The sequence below is a fragment of the Ranitomeya imitator genome, chromosome 3 (assembly GCF_032444005.1).
Source record: "Ranitomeya imitator isolate aRanImi1 chromosome 3, aRanImi1.pri, whole genome shotgun sequence".
Classification (NCBI taxonomy): domain Eukaryota; kingdom Metazoa; phylum Chordata; class Amphibia; order Anura; family Dendrobatidae; genus Ranitomeya; species Ranitomeya imitator.
The window spans coordinates 254,832,148-254,855,793 of record NC_091284.1 but is presented as its reverse complement, the minus strand read 5'-3'; the positions used below and the strand labels follow the sequence as shown (position 1 = coordinate 254,855,793).

The 23,646-nt window shown below is 44.3% G+C and overlaps 1 protein-coding gene across 2 annotated transcripts in view; it reads right to left on the bottom strand.

Annotated features, from left to right (window-relative positions):
* Positions 1-23,646, bottom strand: part of ACACA (acetyl-CoA carboxylase alpha) — a 575,142-nt gene that overhangs the window by 322,989 nt on the left and 228,507 nt on the right. For both annotated transcript variants that reach the window (XM_069756397.1, XM_069756396.1), the window contains exon 33: positions 23,528-23,635. In XM_069756397.1, coding sequence (XP_069612498.1) covers positions 23,528-23,635 — 108 coding nt within the window. The remainder of the gene's footprint in view (positions 1-23,527; positions 23,636-23,646) is intronic.

Sequence of the window (23,646 nt, the reverse complement as noted above, 5' to 3'; positions counted from 1 at the left end):
ACAAGAGATTGTGCGGATGTTGGATAAAGAACCTAGACTAACATCCAAACAAGTTCAAGCTGCCCTGCAGTCCGAGGGTACAACAGTGTCAACCCATACTATCCGTCGGCGTCTGAAAGAAAAAGGGACTGTATGTTAGGAGATCCAGGAAGACCCCATTTCTTACCCTGAGACATAAAAAAACCTGGCTGGAGTTTGCCAAAACTTGCCTGAAAAAGCCTAAAACGTTTTGGAAGAATGTTCTCTGGTTAGATGAGACAAAAGTAGAGCTTTTTGGGCAAAGGCATCAACATAGAGTTTACAGGAGAAAAAAAGAGGCATTCAAAGAAAAGAATGCAGTCCCTACAGTCAAACATGGCGGAGGTTCCCTGATGTTTTGGGGTTGCTTTGCTGCCTCTGGCACTCGACTGCTTGACCGTGTGCATGGCTTTATGAAGTCTGAAGACTACCAACAAATTTTGCAGCATAATGTAGGGCCCAGTGTGAGAAAGCTGGGTCTCCCTCAGAGGTCATGGGTCTTCCAGCAGGACAATGACCCAAAACACACTTCAAAAAGCACTAGAAAATGGTTTGAGAGAAAGCACTGGAGACTTCTAAGGTGGCCAGCAATGAGTTCAGACCTGAATCCCATAAAACATCTGTGGAGAGATCTAAAAATGGCAGTTTGGAGAAGGCACCCTTCAAATATCAGGGACCTGGAGCAGTTTGCCAAAGAAGAATGGTCTAAAATTCCAGCAGAGCACTGTAAGAAATTCATTGATGGTTACCGGAAGCGGTTGGTCGCAGTTATTTTGGCTAAAGGTTGTGCAACCAAGTATTAGGCTGAGGGTGCCAATACTTTTGTCTGGCCCATTTTTGGAGTTTTGTGTAAAATGATCAATGTTTTGCTTTTTGCGTCATTCTCTTTTGTGTTTTTTAATTTAAGACAAATTAAATGAAGATAATAATAAAAAAGAATTTGTGATTGCAATCATTTTTAGGAAGAAACTGATTATTATCTGACAGAATTGCCGGGGTGTCAATACTTTTGGCCATGACTGTATATACAGTATATAAATATGTACTTTGTACAAAAAGACAAAAAAAGAGCATGAACCGCACAACCCAAAATCATACGTTGAGCTAAAGCCGCCAGGCAAAAATTTATATACTGAACATGAGGTTTTCAGTTTAACATTCTGATCAGACTGTATGAAGCCCACTGCCACTTCACGGCAAACCTCGTAGTGGGTCCAACCGCCCTAACGGAGCGGAGCCGTGTGGCACCCACCGCCACAGTGGCCATGCACCAGCAGGGCGGACGGCCTGTTGCCCCACAGCCCCCATGCTGCGATACTGAGCCCCCATGACGCCAGACCGCGCCGCCCCACCAGCACAAAGCTACAGCAACGATGGCCGCCACACAGCACCAGCACCAAAATGAAAGGAGCATTGAAACTCACCTTCCTCCAGCTCTTCAGTGAGAGCCAAAATGGGCTTGACCCCTTACTTTGCAGTCTCCTGCTAATTAAAATCACCTGTGCCAAATGGGAGGAGTGCTGGTCCAAGACAGAGAAAAGAACATGCTTTGTACAAAAAGAAAAAAAAGAGTATGAACCGCACATCCCAAAATCATACGTTGAGCTAAAGCCGCTAGGCAAAAATTTATATACTGAACATGAGGTTTTCAGTTTAACATTCTGATCACACTGTATGAAGCCCACTGCCACTTCACGGCAAACCTCGTAGTGGGTCCTACCGCCCTAACGGGACTGAGTCGAGCGGCGACCACCGTCACAGTGGCCATGCACCAGCAAGGCGGACGGCCTGTTGCCCCACAGCACCCATGCTGCGAGACTGAGCCCCCATGACGCCAGACCGCGTCGCCCCACCAGCACAAACCACAGCAACAACGGCCGCCACACAGCACCAGGTTTGCCGTGAAGTGGCAGTGGGCTTCATACAGTCTGATCAGAATGTTAAACTGAAAACCTCATATTCAGTTATATGAATTTTTGCCTAGCGGCTTTAGATCAACGTATGATTTTGGGATGTGCGGTTCATGCTTTTTTTTTCTTTTTTGCAAAGCATATAAATATATACACATGCACCACAGATATACATGATCATACTATATACTGTATATATGTACACTTACTATACACATATACAGGCAAGCACACTGTATTCTGCACACATACACACAGATACACATATGTACGGTATGTATACTTACCGGGTCCTGGTGCTTCACTTGTGCTGCAAACATCTTCCTGCCCCGTCTGACCTCTTCTGTAGTGTGAGATACCCACCACTCTCAACTTAACCTGACACTTTACATACCAAAATATGACCAATTGTAAACAACTATGGCACTTCAAGAATAGATATAAACCAAAAGCGGACTTACATTTACTTAGCCGCAAGAAGAGAACCAAATAATAAGAGATTATTATTTTATAATTCTTTATTAATGCATAAAATCACCAAAAACAACGATATCAAAAGAACAGAGTGTTCCAAGGGGAACAATGGGGTAACAACTCCACAATAATTCCACAATAAGTCTGCAACCTAATTAGGTAGTATAATCTAGCATGAACATAAAATCATTAGCTATTACTGTTCTATCAATTATACCCAATAACATTATACCACTCTGTGATAATATGCAAGATATGGTACCACCATACCTCCCAACTTTTGAAGCTGGGAAAGAGGGACAAAGTTTGCGGCGCGCATTGCGCGCTGCGGCAAATTTTAGGCCACGCCTCTGACCACACCCATTCACTAGTCCCACCCATATCCATGTCTCAACCACACCCATTTAGCACTGCTGATCACACTGTTCAGAAAGAATAATTATAAACAAAAAAATATGGCCACACAGTGCTCCATACTGTATAATAGCCCCACAATGCTCCATACTGTATAATGACCCCACATGATGCTCAACACTGTATAATGTCCACACATGATGCTCAATACTGTATAATGACCCCACATGATGCTCAATACTGTATAATGGCCACACATGATGCTCAATACTGTATAATGACCCCACATGATGCTCAACACTGTATAATGACCCCACATGATGCTCAATACTGTATAATGACCCCACATGATGCTCAATACTGTATAATGACCGCACATGATGCTCCATACTGTATAATGGCCACACATGATGCTCCATACTGTATAATGACCGCACATGATGCTCCATAGTGTATAATGACCGCACATAATGCTCCATACTGTATAATGACCGCACATGATGCTCCATACTGTATAATGACCGCACATAATGCTCCATACTGTATAATGGCCCCACATGATGCTCAATACTGTATAATGACTGCACATGATGCTCCATACTGTATAATAGCCGCACATGATGCTCCATACTGTATAATGACTGCACATGATGCTCCATACTGTATAATGACCGCACATGATGCTGCATACTGTATAATGACCCCACATGATGCTCAATACTGTATAATGACCGCACATGATGCTCCAAACTGTATAATGGCCACACATGATGCTCCATACTGTATAATGACCGCACATGATGCTCCATAGTGTATAATGACCGCACATAATGCTCCATACTGTATAATGACCGCACATGATGCTCCATACTGTATAATGGCCCCACATGATGCTCCATACTGTATAATGGCCCCACATGATTCTCCATACTGTATAATGGCCCCACATGATGCTCAATACTGTATAATGGCCACACATGATGCTCCATACTATATAATGGCCACACATGATGCTCCATACTGTATAATGGCCCCACATGATGCTCAATACTGTATAATGACTGCACATGATGCTCCATAATGTATAATAGCCGCACATGATGCTCCATACTGTATAATGACTGCACATGATGCTCCATACTGTATAATGATCGCACATGATGCTGCATACTGTATAATGACCCCACATGATGCTCAATACTGTATAATGACCGCACATGATGCTCCATACTGTATAATGACCGCACATGATGCTCCATAGTGTATAATGACCGCACATAATGCTCCATACTGTATAATGACCGCACATGATGCTCCATACTGTATAATGACCGCACATAATGCTCCATACTGTATAATGGCCCCACATGATGCTTCATACTGTATAATGACCGCACATGATGCTCCATACTGTATAATGGCCCCACATGATGCTCCATACTGTATAATGACCGCATATGATGCTCCATACTGTATAATGACCGCACATGATGCTCCATACTGTACAATGACCGCACATGATGCTCCATACTGTATAATGACCGCACATGATGCTCCATACTGTATAATGACCGCACATGATGCTCCATACTGTATAATGACCACACATGATGCTCCATACTGTATATTGGCCGCACATGATACTTCGTACCGTATAATGGCCACACATAGCTACTCCTACACACGCGGCTGTGCTCCGTACACTTTGCACACACGGCTCCGCTCCGTTCACACGGCTCCACTCCATACATCTCATACACACACGGCTCCGCTCCGTACACCTCGTACACATTCAGCTCCGCTCCATACACCTCATACACGGCTCCGCTCCATACACCTCATACACACACGGCTCCGCTCCATACATCTCGTACACACGGCACTACTCTGTACACCTCATACACACACCACTCCGCTCCATACACATTGCACAAGCTGCTCCGCTCCGTATACCTTGCACACACACGGCTCCACTACGTACACCTCATACACATACGGCTCCTCTCCATACACCTCGTACACACACGGCTCCGCTTTATACAAATTGCACACACTGCTCCGCTCCGTATACCTTGCACACACACAGCTCCGCTGCGTACACCTCATACACATACGGCTCCTCTCCATACATCTCGTACACACACGGCACTACTCCGTACATCTCGTACACACACGGCACTACTCCGTACACCTCGTACACACACGGCTCCGCTCTATACACATTGCACACGCTGCTCCGCACACCTTGTACACACATGGCTCTGCTCCGTACACCTCGTACACACGTGGCTCTGCTCTGTTCACCTCGTACACACGTGGCTCCGCTCCATACACCTTTCACACTCTGCTCTCATCCGCACACCTCTTACACACGACTCCGCTCCATACACCTTTCACACGCTGCTCTGCTCCGTACACCTCGTACACACGCGGCTGTGCTCCGTACACCTCGTACACACGCGGCTGTGCTCCGTACACCTCGTACACATGCGGCTGTGCTCCGTACACACGCGGCTGTGCTCCGTACACACGGCTCCGTACACCTCTTACACACGACTACGCTCCGTACACCTCGTACACATGCGGCTGTGCTCCGTACACCTCGTACACACGGCTCCGTACACCTCTTACACACGACTCTGCTCTGTACACCTTTCACATGCTGCTCCGCACACCTCGTACACACGCGGCTGTGCTCCGTACACCTCGTACACACGCGGCTGTGCTCCGTACACCTCGTACACACGCGGCTGTGCTCCGTACACCTCGTACACACGGCTCCGCTCCGTAGCCTTTTCACATGCTGCTCCGCTCCGTACACCTCGTACACATGCGGCTGTGCTCCGTACACCTCGTACACACGGCTCCGTACACCTCTTACACACGACTCTGCTCTGTACACCTTTCACATGCTGCTCCGCTCCGTACACCTCGTACACACGCGGCTGTGCTCCGTACACCTCGTATACACGCGGCTGTGCTCCGTACACCTCGTACACACAACTCCGCTACGTACACCTTTCACATGCTGCTCCGCTCCGTACACACGCGGCTGTGCTCCGTACACCTCGTACACATGCGGCTGTGCTCCGTACACCTCGTATACACGCGGCTGTGCTCCGTACACACGCGGCTGTGCTCCGTACACCCGCAGCTGCGCTCCGTACACCTCACGCACACGGCTCCGTACACCCGCGGCTGCGCTCCGTACACCTCATGCACACGGCTCCGTACACCTCGTACACCCGCGGCTGCGCTCCGTACACCTCATGCACACGGCTCCGTACACCTCGTACACCCGCGGCTGCGCTCCGTACACCTCATGCACACGGCTCCATACACCTCGTACACACGCGGCTGCGCTCCGTACACCTCATGCACACGGCTCCGTACACCTCTTAGGCCGGAGTCACACATGCGAGAAACACGTCCGTGTCTCGCATGTGAACAGCAAGCTCTGGCGCCGGCACTTCGGAGCGGACCGTGCGGCCGCATAGGAACACATGGAGCCGCACGCTCGGCTCCGAAGTGCCGGCGCCAGAGCTTGCTGTTCACATGCGAGACACGGACGTGTTTCTCGCATGTGACTCCGGCCTTACACACACGACTCCGCTCCATACACCTTTCACACGCTGCCCTGATCCATACACCTCGTACACACACGGCTCCGCTACATCCACACTATAAACACCTCGGCTCCTGACCTCACACATATGCTGCCTTACCCTCCTCCGGCGCCATGGCAACCAGCAAAGTCCTGTACACGGAGGTCCTCCTCCCGATCATGTGACCCCTGACTCCTCCCATCCTGTGACCTCATCACAGGTCCTGTGCACAGAGCAGCCATTATGTGGTGTGCTGCTGTGCGGGCCGGGTGCAGGGACTCAGGGAGCTCTCAGCTGACCGGCTGATACACACACCTCCCAACCAGTGCGGGACAATTAATGTCCCGCCCGAGATCGCGGGGCTGACTGTCAAAATCAGGACAGTCCCGCTGGATCCGGGACGGTTGGGAGGTATGGGTACCACATATAAATTTACACATCCCTCAAAAAAGTTTGCATGTGTTACCATAATATTCTTTAGATCCTACCAGGTATAAGTCTAGGGCAATGACAATCCATATAGAGTTATTCCTATTCATATGTAATCACATGCAGAGGTTGGCCACCAATAGCTAGCATGTACAATCGTTATATATAAAATGTAGATAAATCTCCCAGCAGACCAAGTGGTGCAGAGTGCGTGCCCAAGTGTACTCCCTCGTGCGCCCCGATGCGCGTTTCGCCCAGAGCTTCTTCCGGGGGCGTGTTCTATTGAGGAGGGGATGGCTTCTTATATAACACATATCCAATGGAAGTGCGGCACGTCAGTGAGGGGGTGCTTGAATCATGTAAAAGCTTCGTCATTCACTAATCATGATGGGACTCGCAATTATGACATCCGTAAGTATCTGAATTGTACCTCTAAGGGCGTCATATACTGTATCAGGCATTATGTACATGCGGAAAAATCTATATTGGTCTAACTAGGAGGGAATTAAAAATAAGAACTCGTGAGCATGTTAGAGATATTGAGAAAGCTAAACCTGCTGAGGACATCGATACACTAAAATCTCTACCGAGACATTTTAAAAGATACCATGGTTGTTCAAGCAGGGACCTTACAGTTAGGGCCATAGACCAGGTGGACCTGGGGACTAGAGGTGATGATCTGGGCCAGGCGTTGGCGCGGCTAGAAAGTAAATGGATTTATCGTCTAGGGGCTATGAGCCCTCAAGGTTTAAATGAAAGTTTTGGATTTGCAGCATTTCTATGATCTTTTGAATAAGGGGGCATCTTTTAATTGTGAGGAGACTCACTTTTATGTTTATCATTGTTGTTTTTATTAATATTTTGTATATACAGTCATGGCCAAAAGTATTGACACCCCTGCAATTCTGTCAGATAATACTCATTTTCTTCCTGAAAATGATTGCAAACACAAATTATTTGGTATTATTATCTTCATTTAATTTGTCTTAAATGAAAAAACACAAAAAGAATTGTCCTAAAGCCAAATTGGATATAATTCCACACCAAACATAAAAAAGGGGGTGGACAAAAGTATTGGCACTGTTTGAAAAATCATGTGATGCTTCTCCAATTTGTGTAATTAATAGCACCTGTAACTTACCTGTAGCACCTAACAGGTGTTGGCAATAACTAAATCACATTTGCAGCCAGTTGACATGGATTAAAGCTGACTCAACCGCTGTCCTGTGTCCTTGTGTGTACCACATTGAGCATGGAGAAAAGAAAGAAGACCAAAGAACTTTCTGAGGACTTGAGAAACCAAATTGTGAGGAAGCATGAGCAATCTCAAGGCTACAAGTCCATCTCCAAAGACCTGAATGTTCCTGTGTCTACCGTGCGCAGTGTCATCAAGAAATTTAAAGCCCATGGCACTGTGGCTAACCTCCCTAGATGTGGACGTAAAAAAAAAATTGACAAGAGAGTTCAATGCAAGGTTGTGCGGATGTTGGATAAAAAACCTCGACTGACATCCAAACAAGTTCAAGCTGCCCTGCAGTCCGAGGGTACAACAGTGTCAACCCGTACTATCCGTCGTCGTCTGAATGAAAAGGGACTGTATGGTAGGAGACCCAGGAAGACCCCACTTTTGACTCCGAGACATAAAAAAGCCAGGCTGGAGTTTGCAAAACTTACCTGAAAAAGCCTAAAACGTTTTGGAAGAATGTTCTCTGGTCAGATGAGACAAAAGTAGAGCTTTTGGGGTAAAGGCATCAACATAGAGTTTGCAAGAGAAAAAAAAAGAGGCATTTAAAGAAAAGAACACGGTCCCTACAGTCAAACATGGCGGAGGTTGCCTGATGTTTTGGGGTTGCTTTGTTGCCTCTGGCACTGGACTGCTTGACTGTGTGCATTGCATTATGAAGTCTGAAGACTACCAACAAATTTTGCAGCATAATGTAGGGCCCAGTGTGAGAAAGCTGGGTCTCCCTCAGAGGTCATGGGTCTTCCAGCAGGACAATGACCCAAAACACACTTCAAAAAGCACTAGAAAATGGTTTGAGAGAAAGCACTGGAGACTTCTAAGGTGGCCAGCAATGAGTCCTGACCTGAATCCCATAGAACACCTGTGGAGAGATCTAAAAATGGCAGTTTGGAGAAGGCACCCTTCAAATATCAGGAATCTGGAGCAGTTTGCCAAAGAAGCATGGTCTAAAATTCCAGCAGAGCATTGTAAGAAACTCATTGATGGTTACCGGAAGCGGTTCGTCGCAGTTATTTTGACTAAAGGTTGTGCAACCAAGTATTAGACTGAGGGTGCCAATACTTTTGTCTGGCCCATTTTTGGAGTTCTGTGTGAAATGATCAATGTTTTGCTTTTCATTTAAGACAAATTAAATGAAGATAATAATACCAAATAATTTGTGTTTGCAATCAATTTCAGGAAGAAAATGAGTATTATCTGACAGAATTGCAGGGGTGTCAATACTTTTGGCCATGACTGTATGTGTTTTTTGACATTTTTTATCTTAGGCTGGGTTCACATTGCGTTGAACCCGTCCGTTAGACGGACTACGTTACACCGCGGCATACCGTGTATGGGTGGATGACAAACTCATATTCAGTGGCCAGTGTCAGGCAGCTGCTACAAAGGCAAATAAAATAATGGGATGCATTAAAAGAGGCATAGATGCTCATGAGGAGAACATAATTTTACCTCTATACAAGTCATTAGTTCGACCACACTTAGAATACTGTGCACAGTTCTGGTCTCCGGTGTATAAGAAAGACATAGCTGAACTGGAGCGGGTGCAGAGAAGAGCGACCAAGGTTATTAGAGGACTGGGGGGTCTGCAATACCAAGATAGGTTATTACACTTGGGGCTATTTAGTTTGGAAAAACGAAGACTAAGGGGATAAAAAAATAGTGAGGAAAGAATGGTTGTAGATGACGAGGAAAAAGCTAACATATTAAACACCTTCTTCTCCACGGTATTCACGGTGGAAAATGAAATGCTAGGTGAAATCCCAAGAAACAATGAAAACCCTATATTAAGGGTCACCAAGCTAACCCAAGAAGAGGTGCGAAACCGGCTAAATAAGATTAAAATAGATAAATCTCCGGGTCCGGATGGCATACACCCACGAGTACTAAGAGAACTAAGTAATGTAATAGATAAACCATTATTTCTTATTTTTAGGGACTCTATAGCGACAGGGTCTGTTCCGCAGGATTGGCGCATAGCAAATGTGGTGCCAATATTCAAAAAGGGCTCTAAAAGTGAACCTGGAAATTATAGGCCAGTAAGTCTAACCTCTATTGTTGGTAAAATATTTGAAGGGTTTCTGAGGGATGTTATTCTGGAATATCTCAATGAGAATAACTGTTTAACTCCATATCAGCATGGGTTTATGAGAAATCGCTCCTGTCAAACCAATCTAATCAGTTTTTATGAAGAGGTAAGCTATAGGCTGGACCACGGTGAGTCATTGGACGTGGTATATCTCGATTTTTCCAAAGCGTTTGATACCGTGCCGCACAAGAGGTTGGTACACAAAATGAGAATGCTTGGTCTGGGGGAAATTGTGTGTAAATGGGTTAGTAACTGGCTTAGTGATAGAAAGCAGAGGGTGGTTATAAATGGTATAGTCTCTAACTGGGTCGCTGTGACCAGTGGGGTACCGCAGGGGTCAGTATTGGGACCTGTTCTCTTCAACATATTCATTAATGATCTGGTAGAAGGTTTACACAGTAAAATATCGATATTTGCAGATGATACAAAACTATGTAAAGCAGTTAATACAAGAGAAGATAGTATTCTGCTACAGATGGATCTGGATAAGTTGGAAACTTGGGCTGAAAGGTGGCAGATGAGGTTTAACAATGATAAATGTAAGGTTATACACATGGGAAGAAGGAATAAATGTCACCATTACACACTGAATGGGAAACCACTGGGTAAATCTGACAGGGAGAAGGACTTGGGGATCCTAGTTAATGATAAACTTACCTGGAGCAGCCAGTGCCAGGCAGCAGCTGCCAAGGCAAACAGGATCATGGGGTGCATTAAAAGAGGTCTGGATACACATGATGAGAGCATTATACTGCCTCTGTACAAATCCCTAGTTAGACCGCACATGGAGTACTGTGTCCAGTTTTGGGCACCGGTGCTTAGGAAGGATATAATGGAACTAGAGAGAGTACAAAGGAGGGCAACAAAATTAATAAAGGGGATGGGAGAACTACAATACCCAGATAGATTAGCGAAATTAGGATTATTTAGTCTAGAAAAAAGACGACTGAGGGGCGATCTAATAACCATGTATAAGTATATAAGGGGACAATACAAATATCTCGCTGAGGATCTGTTTATACCAAGGAAGGTGACGGGCACAAGGGGGCATTCTTTGCGTCTGGAGGAGAGAAGGTTTTTCCACCAACATAGAAGAGGATTCTTTACTGTTAGGGCAGTGAGAATCTGGAATTGCTTGCCTGAGGAGGTGGTGATGGCGAACTCAGTCGAGGGGTTCAAGAGAGGCCTGGATGTCTTCCTGGAGCAGAACAATATTGTATCATACAATTAGGTTCTGTAGAAGGACGTAGATCTGGGGATTTATTATGATGGAATATAGGCTGAACTGGATGGACAAATGTCTTTTTTCGGCCTTACTAACTATGTTACTATGTTACTATGATCTTATGTTAATGTATAAATATATGAGGGGACAGTACAAAGACCTTTCTGATGATCTTTTTAATCATAGACCTGAAACAGGGACAAGGGGGCATCCTCTACGTTTGGAGGAAAAAAGGTTTAAGCATAATAACAGACGCGATTCTTTACTGTAAGAGCAGTGAGACTATGGAACTCTCTGCCGTATGATGTTGTAATGAGTGATTCATTACTTAAATTTAAGAGGGGACTGGATACCTTTCTGGAAAAGTATAATGTTACGGGGTATATACACTAGATTCCTTGATAGGGTGTTGATCCAGGGAACTAGTCTGATTGCCGTATGTGGAGTCGGGAAGGAATTTTTTTCCCCAAGGTGGAGCTTACTCTTTGCCACATGGTTTTTTTTTTGCCTTCCTCTGGATCAACATGTTAGGGCAAGTTAGGTTAGGCTATGGGTTGAACTAGATAGACATATAGTCTTCCTTCAACCTTAACCCCTTCAAGACCCAGCCTATTTTGACCTTAAAGACCTTGCCGTTTTTTGCAATTCTGACCAGTGTCCCTTTATGAGGTAATAACTCAGGAACGCTTCAACGGATCCTAGCGGTTCTGAGATTGTTTTTTCGTGACATATTGGGCTTCATGTTAGTGGTAAATTTAGGTCAATAAATTCTGCATTTATTTGTGATAAACACGGAAATTTGGCGAAAATTTTGAAAATTTCGCAATTTTCACATTTTGAATTTTTATTCTGTTAAACCAGAGAGATATGTGACACAAAATAGTTAATAAATAACATTTCCCACATGTTTACTTTACATCAGCACAATTTTGGAAACAAAATTTTTTTTTGTTAGGAAGTTATAAGGGTTAAAATTCGACCAGCGATTTGTCATTTTTACAACGAAATTTACAAAACCATTTTTTTTAGGGACCACCTCACATTTGAAGTCAGTTTGAGGGGTCTATATGGCTGAAAATACCCAAAAGTGACACCATTCTAAAAACTGCACCCCTCAAGGTACTCAAAACCACATTCAAGAAGTTTATTAACCCTTCAGGTGCTTCACAGCAGCAGAAGCAACATGGAAGGAAAAAATGAACATTTAACTTTTTAGTCACAAAAATTATCTTTTAGCAACAATTTTTTTATTTTCCCAATGGTAAAAGGAGAAACTGAACCACGAAAGTTGTTGTCCAATTTGTCCTGAGTACGCTGATACCTCATATGTGGGGGTAAACCACTGTTTTGGCGCACGGCAGGGCTTGGAAGGGAAGGAGCGCCATTTGACTTTTTGAATCAAAAATTGGCTCCACTCTTTAGCGGACACCATGTCACGTTTGGAGAGCCCCCGTGTGCCTAAAAATTGGAGCTCCCCCACAAGTGACCCCATTTTGGAAACTAGACGCCCCAAGGAACTTATCTAGATGCATAGTGAGCACTTTGAACCCCCAGGTGCTTCACAAATTGATCCGTAAAAATGAAAAAGTACTTTTTTTTCACAAAAAAATTCTTTTAGCCTCAATTTTTTCATTTTCACATGGGCAACAGGATAAAATGGATCCTAAAATGTGTTGGGCAATTTCTCCTGAGTACACCAATACCTCACATGTGGAGGTAAACCACTGTTTGGGCACATGGTAAGGCTCGGAAGGGAAGGAGCGCCATTTGACTTTTTGAATGAAAAATTATTTCCATCGTTAGCGGACACCATGTCGCGTTTGGATAGCTCCTGTGTGCCTAAACATTGGCGCTCCCCCACAAGTGACCCCATTTTGGAAACTAGACCCCCCAAGGAACTAATTTAGATGCCTAGTGAGCACTTTAAACCCTCAGGTGCTTCACAAATTGATCTGTAAAAATGAAAAAGTAATTTTTTTTCACAAAAAAATTCTTTTCGCCTCAATTTTTTCATTTTCACATGGGCAGTAGGATAAAATGGATCATAAAATTTGTTGGGCAATTTCTCCCGAGTACGCCGATACCTCATATGTGGGGGTAAACCACTGTTTGGGCACTCGGCAGGGCTCGGAAGAGAAGGCGCGCCATTTGACTTTTTGAATGGAAAATTAGCTCCAATTGTTAGCGGACACCATGTCGCGTTTGGAGAGCCCCTGTGTGCCTAAACATTGGAGCTCCCGCACAAGTGACCCCATTTTGGAAACTAGACCCCCCAAGGAACTTATCTAGATGCATATTGAGCACTTTAAACCCCCAGGTGCTTCACAGAAGTTTATAACGCAGAGCCATGAAAATAAAAAATAATTTTTCTTTCCTCAAAAATGATTTTTTAGCCTGGAATTTCCTATTTTGCCAAGGATAATAGGAGAAATTGGACCCCAAATATTGTTGTCCAGTTTGTCCTGAGTACGCTGATACCCCATATGTGGGGGTAAACCACTGTTTGGGTGCACGGCAGGGCTCGGAAGGGATGGCACGCCATTTGGCTTTTTAAATGGAAAATTAGCTCCAATCATTAGCGGACACCATGTCACGTTTGGAGAGCCCCTGTGTGCCTAAACATTGGAGATCCCCCAGAAATGACACCATTTTAGAAACTAGACCCCCAAAGGAACTAATCTAGATGTGTGGTGAGGACTTTGAACCCCCAAGTGCTTCACAGAAGTTTATAACGCAGAGCCATGAAAAAAAAAAAAAAAATTATTTTCTCAAAAATGATCTTTTAGCCTGCAATTTTTTATTTTCCCAAGGGTAACAGGAGAAATTTGACCCCAAAAGTTGTTGTCCAGTTTCTCCTGAGTACGCTGATACCCCATATGTGGGGGTAAATCACTGTTTGGGCACATGCCGGGGCTCGGAAGTGAAATAGTGACGTTTTGAAATGCAGACTTTGATGGAATGCTCTGTGGGCGTCACGTTGCGTTTGCAGAGCCCCTGATGTGGCTTAACAGTAGAAACCCCCCACAAGTGACCCCATTTTGGAAACTAGACCCCCAAAGGAACTTATCTAGATGTGTGGTGAGCACTTTGAACCCCCAAGTGCTTCATAGAAGTTTATAATGCAGAGCCGTGAAAATAATAAATACGTTTTCTTTCCTCAAAAATAATTATTTAGCCCAGAATTTTTTAATTTTCCCAAGGGTAACAGGAGAAATTTGACCCCAATATTTGTTGTCCAGTTTCTCCTGAGTATGGTGATACCCCATATGTGGGGGTAAACTACTGTTTGGGCACATGCCGGGGCTTGGAATTGAAGTAGTGACGTTTTGAAATGCAGACTTTGATGGAATGCTCTGCGGGCGTCACGTTGCGTTTGCAGAGCCCCTGATGTGCCTAAACAGTAGAAACCCCCCACAAGTGACCCCATTTTGGAAACTAGACCCTGAAAGGAACTTATCTAGATGTGTGGTGAGCACTTTGAACCCCCAAGTGCTTCATAGAAGTTTATAATGCAGAGCCGTGAAAATAATAAATACGTTTTCTTTCCTCAAAAATAATTATTTAGCCCAGAATTTTTTATTTTCCCAAGGGTTACAGGAGAAATTGGACCCCAAAAGTTGTTGTCCAGTTTCTCCTGAGTACGCTGATACCCCATATGTGGGGGTAAACCACTGTTTGGGCACACGTCGGGGCTCAGAAGGGAAGTAGTGACTTTTGAAATGCAGACTTTGATGGAATGGTCTGCGGGTGTCACGTTGCGTTTGCAGAGCCCCTGGTGTGCCTAAACAGTAGAAACCCCCCACAAGTGACCCCATTTTAGAAACTAGACCCCCCAAGGAACTTATCTAGATATGTGGTGAGCACTTTGATCCCCCAAGTGCTTCACAGACGTTTACAACGCAGAGCCGTGAAAATAAAAAATCATTTTTCTTTCCTCAAAAATTATGTTTTAGCAAGCATTTTTTTAGATTCACAAGGGTAACAGGAGAAATTGGACCCCAGTAATTGTTGCGCAGTTTGTCCTGAGTATGCTGGTACCCCATATGTGGGGGTAAACCACTGTTTGGGCACACGTCAGGGCTCGGAAGTGAGGGAGCACCATTTGACTTTTTGAATACGAGATTGGCTGGAATCAATGGTGGCGCCATGTTGCGTTTGGAGACCCCTGATGTGCCTAAACAGTGGTAACCCCTCAATTCTAACTCCAACACTAACCGCAACACACCCCTAACCCTAATCCCAACTGTAGCCATAATCCTAATCACAACCCTAACCCCAACACACCCCTAACCACAACACTAACCCCAACACACCCCTAACCCTAACCACAACCCTAATTCCAACCCTAACCCTAAGGCTATGTGCCCACGTTGCGGATTCGTGTGAGATATTTCCGCACCATTTTTGAAAAATCTGCGGGTAAAAGGCACTGTGTTTTACCTGCGGATTTTCCGCGGATTTCCAGTGTTTTTTGTGCGGATTTCACCTGCGGATTCCTATTGAGGAACAGGTGTAAAACGCTGCGGAATCCGCACAAAGAATTGACATGCTGCGGAAAATACAACGCAGCGTTCCCGCGCGGTATTTTCCGCACCATGGGCACAGCGGATTTGGTTTTTCATATGTTTACATGGTACTGTAAACCTGATGGAACACTGCTGCGAATCCGCAGCCAAATCCGCACCGTGTGCACATAGCCTAATTCTAAAGGTATGTGCACACGCTGCGGAAAACGCTGCGGATCCGCAGCAGTTTCCCATGAGTGTACAGTTCAATGTAAACCTATGGGAAACAAAAATCGCTGTACACATGCTGCGGAAAAAAACTGCACGGAAACGCAGCGGTTTACATTCCGCAGCATGTCACTTCTTTGTGCGGATTCCGCAGCGGTTTTACAACTGCTCCAATAGAAAATCGCAATTGTAAAACCGCAGTGAAATGCGCAGAAAAAAACGCGGTAAATCCGCCATAAATCCGCAGAGGTTTAGCACTGCGGATTTACCAAATCCGCAGCGGAAAAATCCGCAGAGGACCAGAATACGTGTGCACATTCCTAACCCTAACCCTAGCCCTAACCCTAGCCCTAACCCTAACCCTACCCCTAACCCTACCCCTAACCCTACCCCTAACCCTAACCCTATTCTAACATTAGTGGAAAAAAAAAATTTCTTTATTTTTTTATTGTCCCTACCTATGGGGGTGACAAAGGGGGGGGGTCATTTATTATTTTTTTTATTTTGATCACTGAGATAGATTATATCTCAGTGATCAAAATGCACTTTGGAACGAATCTGCCGGCCGGCAGATTCGGCGGGCGCACTGCGCATGCGCCCGCCATTTTGGAAGATGGCGGCGCCCGGGAGAAGACGGACGGGACCACGGCTGGATCGGTAAGTATGATAGGGTGGGGGGGGGACCACGGGGGGGGGGGGATCGGAGCACGGGGGGGAATCGGAGCGCGGGAGGGGTGGAACGGAGCGCGGGGGGCGTGGAACGGAGCACGGGGGGGCTGGAATGGAGCACGGGGGGTGGAACGGAGCACGGGGGGGTGGATCGGAGTGCAGGGGGGGTGATCGGAGCACAGGGGGGTGATTGGAGCACGGGGGGAGCGGACACGAGCACGGGGGGGAGCGGAGCACAGGGCGGAGGGGAGCCGGAGCAGTGTACCGGCCAGATCGGGGGGGTGGGGGGGCGATCGGAGGGGTGGGGTGGGGGCACACTAGTATTTCCAGCCATGGCCGATGATATTTCAGCATCGGCCATGGCTGGATTGTAATATTTCACCCGTTATAATGGGTGAAATATTACAAATCGCTCTGATTGGCAGTTTCACTTTCAACAGCCAATCAGAGCGATCGTAGCCACGAGGGGGTGAAGCCACCCCCCTGGGCTAAACTACCACTCCCCCTGTCCCTGCAGATCGGGTGAAATGGGAGTTAACCCTTTCACCCGATCTGCAGGGACGCGATCTTTCCATGACGCCGCATAGGCTTCATGGGTCGGAATGGCACCGACTTTCATGACGCCTACGTGGCGTCATGGGTCAGGAAGGGGTTAATAACTATGTAAGTATGTAACTATAACGCGGTGTAACGCAGTCCGTTAACGCCGCTATTGAATGCAATGTCGGACGCATCGCTAGTGCATGCCCACAATGGGCATGCGCTAGCGATGTGCCGTCATTGAGTGACGGACCCCGAGACGCGGGCTGCAGCATTTCCGGGTCAGTCACCGATAGCGCAGATACATACCTGCACTTGCTGTGACGGGGTGTACAGCAGAGCAAGTAGGGACAACAGGCCGAGGGTTGATTCCACAGATTTATTATCAAGAACACTGGAACAACACATGCAGGTAGATCTACAGAGTCCACAATTAGTCCAACGGAACAGGTTCGGGGGCACCTCCCGATAATCCTTGTGCCAGGTAACAAAGCAATAGTCCACAATTAGTCCAATGGATTCCAAAACAATCCCACGAACGACGAGATATGCCCTCAGCTCAAGTCTCGCCCCGTTCGCTTCCGCAGTCACAGATGGACATGGGGTCTTGCCTCAGCTAAGAATCCCCACTCCTTCTCCTTCAAGGATCAACTCACATCTGATCTCAAAATAAGAATGGATTGTCTGAGCTCCTGGGATCCGCCCATGAAGGGGGGTAGGGGTTACACCTTCTATTCAATGGTTGGGTCCACCAGAAGATTCTAAACTGGTGGGCTCCAGGCAGTCTATATAGTATGTAAATTTGACTAGCCACCTGCTGTGAGGAAGAATGGCTATTCCTCCACTAGTGATGTTGACAAAGCTTAATTACATTATAGCTTAGGGCTGCAAGTATTGGGGGAAGGAGACATATTGTTACAGGTGAACTCCCAGCACATACATAAATTACAGCTAATAGAAACCAGAGAACAGTTACATACATCAAATGGCATATTATTCAAATACAGGACAGGGCAAAAGTACATATCATGACACTTGCGTTAACAGCAGCCCGTGCCTGTGTTGAACGGGCTGCTGTTAACGCAATGTGAACCCAGCCTTATTCACTAGATGGTTTCTCATGGGGCTATACGGTTGGTGTTCATTTCCAATTGGGGTTTCCTTACATCCATGTATTGACCCAAGGACTCGATTTCAGCATCCCTTATGATCTTCGACGACTGAATACCTCACCAGTGATGATGATATCTTGATCATCTCTATCCCCATATCCTAGGGAAAATTTATATATATATTTTGTGATAAAATAATGCTGCAGAGTTGTAATAAGATATTTATAATTTTGAATAGTATATGGGATCCAATGCTAAAAATAGAATCTTTAATGTTTTGTCTAAAATATGCAAATATGGGATTGTATAATATTTATTTGAATGCCATCAGTAATAGAACCCAAAGTTGAATTTATATAAGTTTAATGACATTATAGCCATATGTAGTATAGCATTGCTAGGTTGTTTGTGTATACATTATGATAATGGTATCTTTTTATCACAATGCACTTGGCACTTTATAATAATATAATTAATCAATAAACAATATTGCTGTAGGCACTTTAGCTAATGTATTATTCATTACGAATAATTATGTACCGTAAGTTTGTACTGTATGTATTGCACTTTGAACTTTCAGCACTTTTATCACTAATAATAAAGAAGTAATTGATATCACATATCAATTGGCATTATTGATTGATATACATTAGGTAATTGGCACTTTTTCTTTTTTCTTATTATTTTTTCTTATTTATTATTCATCTCTATTCACTCACTATATAAGGATTTGCTGATTATCATTATTATCACTGTTATATTTATATTATATTGTTCACATTATCTGTCATTTTAATGAATGGCAATGATTTGATACCCAATATACATCATGCACTTAAGAACAATTACTACAACACATCGCACCTATGTTCCCGGGGAGTGCGCATGCTCAGTAAGTCCTAGCCCTGTATACTTCTGGGCGCGCTCTTACATGGTTACGCTTTTAATCCACTTGCGTTCCAGTGAGCGCTTGCTCAGAAGTGAATATTCTCATAAGGGCAGGACGGAAACTGCATGCGCCAATAGGCCCGGTAAACATAGAAAAATCCACCCCTCCCCAATGACGTGTCGCACTCCCATATGTTATGCGCCGGTAAGCTGGGAAAACAGAATAACCCACCCCCCATGACGTGTCGCACTCCTATTTGTTATGCACCGGTGAGCCAGGCAAACATAGTAAGATTCACCCCCTCACTGACGTGCCGCACTCCCATTGGATATGTGTTATATAAGAAGCCATCCCCTCCTCAATAGAACACGCCCCCGGAAGAAGCTCTTGGTGAAACGCGCGTTGGGGCTCACGAGGGAGGACACTTGGGCACGCACTCTGAACCACTTGGTCTGCTGGGAGATTTATCTCCAAAGGTATATACTGCATTTTATATAATGCTAGCTATTGGTGGCCAACCTCTGCATGTGATTACACATGAATAGGAATAACTCCATATGGATGGTCATTATCCTAGACTTATACCTGGTAGGATCTAAAGAATATTATGGTGACAGATGCAAGCTTTTTTGAGGGCTGTGTAAATTTATATGTGGTAACATATCTTGCATATCATCACAGAGTGGTACAATGTTAATGGGTATATGTGGTGAAATATGTGTATATATATCTATATGTGTGTAGTGACATATGTCTAGGGTTATATGTGTGACTAGTGATAATGTAACATCTGTCCTGAAGGCAAGTCGCACCTAGGTGTTAATAGGTACTTCCTTGGGACTAGTAGAAATTGTGTCTCCATATCTCACCAGGAGGTCTGGCTAAGGCCAAGAAGAAAGGAACACTTGACACCCCCTAGTGCTTGGAGGAGAGATGCCAATTGCGGCCTGAGAGTTAGCTATTCCTGGGAACCATCTCACAAGTGTCTCCAGAGGAAAATAATATATATTCATTAGTAGAGCGGCCGTGCCCAATCAAACAGACCGCAATTATGATATTAATCTGGGGGGCCGGTCTAGAAACCTGACCTCAGACCAAAGTTATAAATTTAGGCTGCAGACAGAGAATTGTGTTCACAAGATGAGGGCAGCCTGAGAAGCTGGTGTGATCCAATCTACATTTGTCCTACCCTTAGGGAGCAGAAAGCAACTACCAATTACATAATTTCTGTAAGTTTCTCCTGTTTATTTTGACACTGTTTTGCAAAAGTTGTATGTCTTATTATTATCATCTTTTTTTACCTTTTTCTTATTGTAAGCATTGAACCTTTTGTTATTAAAGTATAAAACTTTAACAAGTTGAACCTTGAATGTTCTAAAAGAATCCATAGCCTAAGGTGTGTGAGCCTTATGAGTGATAGACATATTTTTATTAGTATTGTTAGTTCCGGGACTCATCACCCGTGTATTCGATGAGTGGTGGTAGCGTGTATGTGTGGTGTGTGGCCTGGGTCGGTGTGTGATTTATGCTCCCATTACAGCATAGGACAGAGGTTGACTGAGAGTGGGGAGATAGATTAACCCTTGCAGGCACAACCGCAACTCACGTGTGAGAGCAGGCAAGTGACGAATAAGCGACACCACGGAGAAGGGATCCGTGACAGTATAATTGATAGAACAGTAATAGCTAATTATACTACCTAATTAGGTTGCAGACTAATTGTGGAATTATTGTGGAGTTGTTACCCCATTGTTCCCCTTGGAACACTCTGTTCTTTTGATATCGTTGTTTTTGGTGATTTTATGCATTAAAGAATTATAAAATAATAATATCTTATTATATGGTTCTCTTCTTGCGGCTAAGTTAATGTAAGTCCGCTTTTGGTTTATATTTAACCTGACACTTGCAGGGAGAGAGACAGGGGTGATGTGGGTGGGGGGAATAGGAGCAAGGACTTCAGAAGATGCACACTGTAAGGAATGCTGTACACTGTCTGTGCACTTCATAAAGGGGCTGCAGATGCAGAGGGCCCCCTTTGTGGGTGGCAGGAGCTGAGGGTGGGCCCACCGGAGGATTCTCCGGTGTCCCGGTGCCCCAGTCCGATATGCCATTAGCAACTTTACGATTTGTCTAGGATTTGCTATGTGTACAGTTTTAGAACAAGTAGGGGAAAAAAAAAAAAGGTCAGACATTTTTTGTTCTTGTTCTAAGAACTGATGGAAGAGTGCCCAAAATTTACCAATAGGGCCCATCTGCTTCTATTTCCATCAGTTATGAGACCGATCTGTTTTGGGCATTGATACAGTTTGCAGAATAGAACAGACAAAAGGAATTCCCACACGCAGAAGTGGACCCAGTGTTAATCAGGTCAGGTCTTCTCTCCCAAAATGTCTATTTAATAAATGATTGTATTCCCCATTCCGTAACAATTTTAGAGCATCTTTTCTTATAACTCTTCATTGTGTTAATCCTAACACACATTCTAGAAATGGTGTTGGCAGTTGTTATCCACCTAGTGCTAGCAGTATTAAACTCTAATTATTGGTGAGTACAGAGCTGTGTTATTGAATGCAATGTGACAATGTGTGGCCCCCAGATTATTATAGCGCCATTTATTCCATGGCGCTTTACATGTGAGCAGGGGTATACATAATAAAAAACAAGTACAATAATCTTAAACAATAGAAGTCACGACTGGTACAGGAGGAGAGAGGACCCTGACCACGAGGGCTCACAATCTACAAGATACAAAAGTCCACATATGAGGGCCACATTATGTAATGAGTTTCTTGCATTTTAATAGAGATAAGGGCAGTCTGTGCAGGTAAGGCTGTGTGGTCTGTGAGGAAGGCTGCAGCATCAAGAGGAGGTCTGTGCTGGACATGTAATATTATATATACCCAAATTATTATGAAAATGCTATTTTTCTCAGATTTTCCTAAATTGTCGATGCAAATGTTCAAAACTGCCAAATGCACTGTCTGTGCATTGCTTGCTACTAGAGTTTGCCTAGGGTGCTCGGGTATGCACCAAGTATTGCGGGTGCTCGAGTAACATGTTCATGTCCCAGCAGAAGCAAGCTTCGTGGCTGTTCGCAACAAAACATGCAGGGATTGCCTGACAAATACGGACAATTCACACATGTTTTGTGGCTGTCTAAAAGCCACGAAACATGTGGCCACAAGGATTCGAACATGTCACTCGAGCACCCGAGATAATTAGTACATACCCGAGCACCCTAGGCACACTCTAGTAAAGAGAACTTGCGCTCCTCACTAGTTAACAACCATAATGGACAGTGCGACCTTAAGGATCTGCCTATAAACACACCCATGAGTGCAGTAGTAACTTCAAATAATTATCATTTTTCCATTTATTGTGTTTCAGAGTAGTGAGAATCACAAGAGCTAACAGCTCAATCCACTCAGCATTCAGAGAAGGAGAATTGCAATTAGGGAAGAAAAAAAATACATTCAGATAGCAAGCATTTTCCATAATATTACTGTCCGGGAGAGAAAATAACTCTAATACTTGGAGTTTTAACATCAAAATTGTTATTGCTTTTAAAATTCCACAAGTGGCATATAATGACAGCATAGCAACAGGATTCTGATTACATTGTGATAATGTGGGCTTCTCAGTCAGTCTACAGTTATAAGCAGGCGATTAGGCAGCAGCACCTGGAGAAACTCCATTAACGCTGACTGCTTCCATCTCCTCTGCAAGTCATTTACAAGTATATGATCCTAATTTCTATAAACATGCTGCGGCTAAGATATTATTTGGACAATTGGGATTATTCTAGTAGATGTTTAAATGTTTTTTTTCCCACCTACTGCCTGAGGCTTGATGCAGATGAAAATCAAAACTATCTTTTCCGCTTATATTTGTTTTTAAGAAAAGAAATACTGATTTTTTTTCTCCCAGAGGGGAAAGGGAAGTAGTTGCAAAGATTTTAAAATCAACGGGTAAAAAAGTGAGCAGCAATCTAGTCTTCCAGTCTTTTCCATCTGCAATCACTAGTAGCCGCATGATGCAATAAATGCGATAAAGAACAGTAAAACAATGACTACAATGACATACTAATTTTGTTATCGCTTCATTGGAGCATCAAACTAATATTAAAGTTGGGAAAGGTCGTATTTTAACTTTTTTTTTTTACATTGGATGAGTCCTAGAAGTAGCATAGTAATAAATCTATAGTCACATTCAGAATATATATCTGCTAAGTTCTTACTTTATTTTGCGTGAAGTCTCGAAACATGGCAGCCAAACCATTATCATCAATATCGCAGTCAGTTTTGATAGCAATGTTCAGGATGTGGATAGGTTCATCTCGGTTGCTCTGTAAAAGAT